The sequence below is a fragment of the Epinephelus lanceolatus genome, chromosome 16 (assembly GCF_041903045.1).
Source record: "Epinephelus lanceolatus isolate andai-2023 chromosome 16, ASM4190304v1, whole genome shotgun sequence".
NCBI lineage: Eukaryota > Metazoa > Chordata > Actinopteri > Perciformes > Serranidae > Epinephelus > Epinephelus lanceolatus.
The window spans coordinates 37,361,670-37,369,905 of NC_135749.1; the positions used below are offsets into that span (position 1 = coordinate 37,361,670).

The window sequence follows — 8,236 nt, forward strand, 5'->3', positions numbered from 1 at the left end:
CACAACTTTTAATACGACGGATAGCGAACGTTAAACAGTAAAATAAAGCAGATATCTAAAGTAAAAACAGGCTGACAGCTATACAGGGAGTGTAGTCTCATGTGCTTCACAGAGACATGGCTGAATGACAATGTACCTGACTGCTCTGTGACCCTAACGGACTTTTCTACTGTGTTCGCTGACAGGGATGCGAAGACGAGCGGCAAAAACAGAGGTGGGGGACTGATCCTGCTTGTGAACAATAAATGGTGTCATCCTGGACAAGTCACAGTGAAGGACAAGATCTGCTGTCAGGATAGTGAACTGTTGGCAGTCGGTCTTAAATCATATTATGTTCCTCTGGAGTTTTCACTCGTTATGGTTTACATTCCACCACGGGCAGCAGCGGCAGTGGCATGTGACATCATCCATGAAACTGTTAGGATTCAGACCCAGCATTCTTGTGCATTAACACTACTCTCTCCTCCCATCTCACTGGGTTTGTTCAGTATGTGGACTGTCCCACCAGGGAGACTAAAACAATAGATCTGTTTTATGGAAATGCCAAGGACTCCTACAGTGCCTCTGTCCTACCACCTCTTGGCAGATCAGATCATAATCTGGTCTCTTTCCAGCCTACATACAAACCCTGTGTATTAAAGTTGCCTGTTACCACCTGCTCAGTCAGGAAGTGGTCCTCGGAGATCAGTGAGTCTCTCAGGGACTGTTTTGAATGTACAGACTGGACTATACTACTGCAGCCACAGGACAACAACATGGACATGGTCATGGACACGGACAGGAGGGCGGACATTCTGACAGAATACATAATTTGGCAGGAAGTTCATCAAATCAAAGATGGAGGCACCGGAGACAGAAATCAGAAATGTGCCATTACCACAGAAGGAAAGGAGGACTTGGATATGACACATGTGATTTGCAAGCAGTGTCATATGAGTATAAAATACTCACACACGACACCGCCATCCAGAGATAGCGTTAGCCGCTGGCGGCCAAGCTAATGCTAGACCCACTCCGCTGAAAATTCAAGAGTGGACACACTTAGCTTGACACAACTACCATCCAACTGTGAGAGAGCTAAGAAAACAGTCCATCACCTACTCCATGAGCAAAGATCACACTGCTGTCTCACGTTCTCCAAACTAGAGCAGTACACCAAAGTCACACTGGAGCAAATGCTGCAGACCTCCTGCGAAATGCAGCACAAGAATGTAACAGACAATGCTAACATGAGTGTTGCCATTCAGTTAGTGGGATACCTGCATGTGAAGTGTCTGGTTAATCTGGCCTCTAAGCTCAAAGCTCTCTGCTGCTGCACTGACGTTATTAGTTATTTTATTTAACGAATTAATCAGGTTTCCATACTTTTCACAACCTTCCATACCTGTGCAGAGACTATGTGAGACACATTCCTACATATAGGGCTGCAAAGTAATGAGATTTGCATGGTACAAAAATTGTCTCTGAAAATACTGCGGTATTACTGTACAGAACTTAGATTATTATCAGTCAAACTGACCCTTTAAGGAATGAAAATGGAAGGATTATTTTTGGTTGAACAAATGATTAATGAAACCTGAAACCATTTTGTTTATGGAAGTTTGTATAAAAAGTCTACCCTTTGAAAATAATTAAAGGGTACAGATGACCCCGGTCCATGGCCAAGGGAGGGTCCATCAAAAGGTCTATAGTTGTATAGACATAATTTTCGTCAATTAATGTTTGATTTTACTTTTCTCTAATTAATTAATTATTGGAGGGCATTTTTTCAGCCCCAGACACACATTACTACCTCTGCTTTTCAAAATAAGAAAATAAAGTCTTAACACAGAGTAGATACAAAATACTTGTTGAAATACGATTAACTGGATAATACTTGCAGGAAATATAAGGCTTGAAACTCCAGGTTATGGTACAAATACATTCTTTCAATCATTTCTGTGTATTAAAAGCTGAATAAGATGCTGTTGCATGGTAGGCGGAAATGAGTTAGCAGCCAGAAAAGGGTAACAATTTCCTAAAAATCAGCTTGCACATCATATTACATAACACCCTGGGTGCACAGTGCTAATGAGAAGAGTGTGTTACACAACAGAGTGATGAGGAGCACGTCTGAAGGCACAACTGAAACTCTTAAAACTCTTGTGTCAGCATTTTACCATTTCAGCATTATCTGACTGTACTGATGAAGAAGGGAGGACAGCGGGATAATGCAGAGACGGTGAATGCACCGTGAGACGCTGAGAATGCAGAGCCCCTGTGGGCTGACTGCAGGTTAGGGATGCACCGAAATGAAAATTTGTGGCCGAAGCTGAAGCCGAATATTATTAAACGCTTGGCCGAATACCGAGTACCGAATACCAAATATCATTGTTTAGTTTTTCATTAGTTTTTGCAGATGAATCCCCTCCAGATTAGTGTTGTCAGGGTACCAATATTGGGACCCACTGTGCAATACCAATGAAAATATCATGGTTCTGAGTAGTATCACGATACCACAGCGAAAATGAGGCAGATGTGCCTTTTGTCATTTATAAAAAGATAAATCACTTTTCTATAATACATCAATGATATTTCAATGGAGTAAATTACTTACTGACTTATTCATACTTCAAAAACAGCATCAATAAGTGATTAACATAGGGGGGGATCAAAATAAAATAAATAAATAAAATAAGAATCAACCAGCCACCCTCCTCCCCTGACAAGTAAAGAACAGTCCCTTCATAAGTAATGAACAGTCCCTAAAGTGCGGTGAGGTTTGTGGGCCGTTACTGCCGGAAAGAGAGAAATGTGAAAGGCTCGTTTCTCCTCTGACACGCCACATACCTGTGTTCGGCTGGCTTGGCTGTTCAGGTACTTGTGGGCAGTCATGACGCCAAGAAGAGGATATTATGGGAGCCGACTTCTCCGTCGCCGGGTAAGCCGATGGCCGCTGTATTTGACAGGAATACATTAACGTTACTGTCTGTGTCTGTGACCCCCGTTCAACCCACAATCGGTGGGATTCGTCTTTCGTTTCTGCTGCTGGTTGAAATCTGTAGGCTGCTCGCACAGCGTGCTGAATGATTTAAGCCTACTTTGCTCGCTCAAAACTATTTTTAGTCGCAAATGCGAGTGCGGTGACGGGCGGATCGCCACACTACCGACATTTTATTCCACCCATCATGGCACGCTGTTTGATTGCGTTATCAAAACACGCCGCTATTATTCGGTCTTGCTTTTAACTTATTCCACCAAATACCGAATGTGTATTTTTTTGCAATATTCGGCCGAATATATTCGGTTTCCCGAAAATTCGGTGCATCCCTACTGCAGGTCCTCCATGTGCTGCAGTTTGTCAGGTGAAAGACATCTGCATGTCTGTCGTCTACAACACTTTTTCTGAATCAAAACATTTTGAAAATGGATCTTATATTGTGAAGGTTTTCCCTTAGTTTCCAGGCCCTCTCAGGATTTGGGAGATTCCCCCGGCTGCCCTGAAGACATGACTCAGATCTTTGTACTCCAGATTCAGCAGCTGATTTTACTATTTCAGTCCTAAGATGAGTCACTCTGGTTGAAAAGAAAAAAAAGTCTCAACATGAACCAAAACCAAACAGAAAATACTCTCTGACTCAAAAGAGAAAATATACACACACACTTGCATGTATGCTCACACCCATTGACTGCACACACACTGTGGAAGGTTTACAATGAGATGTTTATGTGTCACTACTGATTATTTAAAATAATAGATGGAATCAATAAGACCTCACTGGCAAAAAATAACCCTCATATCACAGCTGAATGAGGGAGCTTGAAACTGTCAAAAAGACTAGATACATTTTTTTTCCTTTGGGGACATACTGTAATTTATAGTTGAAAAAAGTTAATAAATCGCAATATATTTTATTGCAATACTCAGCATATCGCAATAATATTGTACCGTGACCTAAGTATTGTGATAATATTGTATTGTGGATCCTCTGGTGACTCCCACCCTAATTATTATCAAAGAATATTTGAGAATGCACAAAAAAAATTAAATGTCAGAATAGGAATTTAAGTTGGCCAACAAAGCAAGTGCCATTTGAAATTCATTTATTTAACAGACAGGCTTCAGTTAGCCTATTCAACCATTCATTTAAAGTTAAAATGAGAAAAATCAGCAAACTTCTGTCGTTGCCATTAACTTTAACGTTACAGAGGTTAGATGCAGCACTGAAGGACTGTGTATGAGCCACCATCCTCCTGGTCAGTTTAACATCCGCCTGGTTACCATGTGCACTTAATCTGACAGGTTTAATGACGGTGTCGGTCAGTCTGTCTGCTTTGTGTCACATTTTGCTGCAATAAAAATGATTAAAGTCAGATGAACAAACTGAAAACTTTATCTTATGAGGTAAAACTGACGTTGACAAAGTTTTCCCTTGGGGAAATAATTTGCAGTTGGAAAAAAGGTAATAAATCACAATATATTGCAATATATGCTATCACAATACTAAGCATATCACAATACATTCAATATCGCAATAATATTGTATCGAAACCTAAGTATGATAATATCGTATCATGGGTCCTCTGATGATTCCCACCCCTAATACATGCCCATCCCTCATCAGGAGTTCCAATAATTACTAGTTTTCATCTTGGAAACACTGTTCAGTTCAACATCCCAGTTGGGATTATGATATATCTGCCTTGGTGCTGATCAGCTGTTAATCGTTGTTCAGTTTTGAACTCAAAATGAAATACAAAAAAGGAAAATTATTAACAAACTACAGTCTGTAGTAGTGTTGTCACGATACTAAAATCTTTGTTTTTCAGTACCAATACCAATATGAATTTCGATACTCTTCGGTACTTTTCCTAAGGAAAAGTCCTTTTGGATACAAACCTTTAGAACAATAAATAGTAGGGGTGTAACGGTACCAAAAAAATCATGGTTCGGTAAGTACCTCAGTACGGACGTCACGGTTTGGTAACTCAAATGTTCCACCAAGTTTGTGTTGTCTCGTGTTGCCTCCCTTTGCGAGGCAGACTTTCTCTTGCCTTTTTTCACGTGCGCCAGCTGCAAATGTTGATACAGGTGTTGTCATACACACCACTTGCGCAATCTGTGCTCCAATAGGATCAAGAAAGGCGTTTGTGTGCATAAATGAGTAAAATAAATTAACTAAATTAATGAATTGAATCAATTTCAAAGTACCGGTATTTTCCAAATGCAGTATAGTACCGTTTGGAATACTCTAGTACCGCGGTACTATTTTAGTACCGGTATACCGTGCAACACTAGTCTGTAGTGCAACCTACACCACAATCAAGAGACTATGTGATATCTTTTCATTTGGATTCAGCCTTTAAAATTCATACATATTATTCCTATGGTCTAAGACAGTGATTTTCAAACTTTTTGTGCCCAAGGCACACCAAAGCTCAAGCCAAAATCTCAAGGCACACCTTTATCTATATCTGTACACAATAGCTTTTATAACGTGTTTTCACTCTTATCACGACATAAGACAACAACCAAAAAAAAGACAGGTAGCTTTCATGATCCTGTCTACTTTTTTTTCCTATTTACTTTCGGTGGTAGGTCGTCTTCACTGGTGCTTTGTTGTAATTTACTCCGTACAATAAAGCAATCCACTGTCCCACTCACAGCTTTCTCCTTTTAAATGCTATTACCCCTCACACTGGCTGCCAATCAGGGCTTTTGATGTGACACACACTTATAATTCCCACAAATGAACAGCAACAAATAGGTTCACTGTGAAGGTTTTCTAAATTAAATTCAATTAAATTAGATTTTTTAGCTAGAGTTTGCCTCTTTATTAGGATATGGATGCGCAGAACATACTGATACAGTCAATTAAAAATTCATTCATAACTTTTGTATAGACCCAGTTGAATATTGCAATAATAATATGTGGTTATTAAAAAATTCCATGGCACACCATTTGAGAACCACTGTTCTAGGTGATACCAAGAGCTCCCAGGGGAATATTCTGAGTATATGGGAACATGTTCTGTTTCAGCACTGCCAACACTACAGTACAATAACGCTCATTTGGATATTAAAAAGAAAGCATTCTGTGGGTTCACAAAATCAGGCTCCCATTTTTGGGGAGTTTTTCCTTATCCGCTGCGAGGGTCATAAGGACAGAGGGATGTCATATGCTGTGAAGCCCTGTGAGGCAAACTGTGATTTGTGATATTGGGCTTTATAAATAAAATTGATTGACTGATTGATTGATTTATTGTCTATGGAGCAGCTCCACAATTTACACCCTCTGACATCACAAGTTTGAGACTTCTCTGTAGCTCATGTTCACAAATATTGACTGAACTTTCCTCTGCCATGGAAATAACATGTTGGAAGTCTTAATTTATGGGATGTTCCCTTTTAAAATGTATGTGTCAAACACCAACAGAGGTAGTTAGTTGCAGGAGTGTTGTTGCAGTTTCTACATCTACCACCTGATGTTAGCAAAGAGCCACATGTTGTACACATTACTACACTTTTAGGTGTGGCCAGGCCAACAGTCTACATGTTTCATTTAAACTAACTCCACCCTTTGATCAGCAATACTTTAAACAGAGAGCAAGAACCCACAGGTGAAAACATCTGCAGATGCTGGCCACCCGTACTTGAACCAAGGATAAAATCAAAGTGTACACTAATATCGGTCAGTGTGGGGCGGTGAATATCGGCGCATGGCTCGTACCTTTGACTTCTCATCCAGTCTCAGAGCTTCTTAGGTCAGCTGTCACCTTAAACCTTCGCTGCTGTGTCTCTTACCTTGAGCGATGGCTATGGACTCGAAACTCTGCAGCTCCTTTAGTAAACACGTCCTCTCCGCCGACTGGAGGCGGTAGATAAAGTCTTTGGCTCTCTTCGGGGAGTTAAGCGGCTCCCTCGGCTCGTTTCTCCCGTGTGTTCCCATCCAGCAGCTCGGTGTGTGTCGCCCAGTCCCCGGCAGCCTCCCCGGTGGTGACTGGCTCAGTCCTGATGGTAACTTATGTACAGCCGACCGAAGAGCTGTCTGTAGGCAAAGCTTGAGCATTGTGGTAAAATAAATAACTAAACTACTAATCTATTAAACGTTAAACCCGCTGTTTTTAACGCTTCTTTGACCGCGGAGCTCCGTCGTCGTCTCCCCACCCCAACAGTGGCTGCCGCTCGGGCAGAAGTTGTTTCTTGGTCGGTCTTAACGTTAGCTAGACTCGAGCTCAGCGGGAGAGAAACCGACGACTTTTGGTGACCGTTTCTCTGAAACTCGGGTTAACTTTGAAACCGCCGAGCATTTCTTTTTCTCGTGTTGTCCGCCGAGCAAACTGTCACATGGTCTGTGAAGACTCGTCGGTATGGAGTTTGGCACATGAAGTTCAGACTAAAGCCGAATGAGAACCACACTGTCAAGTCAGTCGGAATCAATAAGCTAAGTTCCGGCGTCAGCTTTCAACATAAAACATGGTGCTTCCGGTCATAACTTTTCATTTAAAAAAATGAACGTGAGCTCAGGGAGCAAAAAAAGAAAAAAAAAATAGTGCGCTTACTGGAAGTGTTTTCACTCTTCTTTCAGTTATATAAAGTGGCGGTCCTAGTACATGTGGTGCGCCCCCCATACAAGTAAACATTGTTGCAGCTCAACAGTCAGTAGCTACTGCACATTTATTATCAAAATGCAAATAAACAACATAGCTATCAATAAAAAATAAGTTAAAAACATATGCTAATATGCTTTTAGTAACATGTAGCATGTGTCTTAATATTTATGTACATCAATTATCAATAAAAAAGAATTACAAATTAACTTGTTCAAAAAAATAAAGAATAAAATAATATATTAATTAATTTTCCGTAACTGCTCTGGAGGCCAACTCCAAGTCATTTGCACAAGTTACCATTCAGTGCGGCATATACTAAGGTGATGCACTGTTCCCCTTACTTTTCTGCATAGGCCTGAACCCCCTCAGCCAACTCAACACAAAGATTGGCTTCGGACAGGGGCGGACTGGCCATCTGGAGGTTCTGGAGAATCATAGAACGGCCGGTACTCCAGGACGGACAGCGGCTACCATGCAGAAGGCTTCTTCTCTGGGTCCACAAGTTCTTTGTTCTTCAAACAAAGACAGCCATTTGGCCCTTATCTTCACAGGATGCCTCATTCTGTGACCTAAGTGAGAGACCAGTCTCCAAACTTGATTGGACAGTACTTATACAGTGTCATGTGACTCTGTTATGTCATTA

At 41.0% G+C, this 8,236-nt stretch overlaps 1 protein-coding gene across 2 annotated transcripts in view; it reads right to left on the bottom strand.

The window, feature by feature from the left end:
* Window positions 1-7,562, bottom strand: part of tmem65 (transmembrane protein 65) — an 84,000-nt gene extending 76,438 nt beyond the window's left edge. Inside the window, exon 1 of one of the 2 annotated variants that reach the window (XM_033637505.2) lies at window positions 6,785-7,553. In XM_033637505.2, coding sequence (XP_033493396.1) covers window positions 6,785-7,049 — 265 coding nt within the window. In that variant the 5' untranslated portion in view covers window positions 7,050-7,553. Of the gene's footprint in view, window positions 1-6,784 lie in introns of both variants that reach the window. The other variant, XM_078176061.1, reaches the window with a different exon arrangement.
* Between the last annotated feature and the right edge of the window lie 674 nt (window positions 7,563-8,236).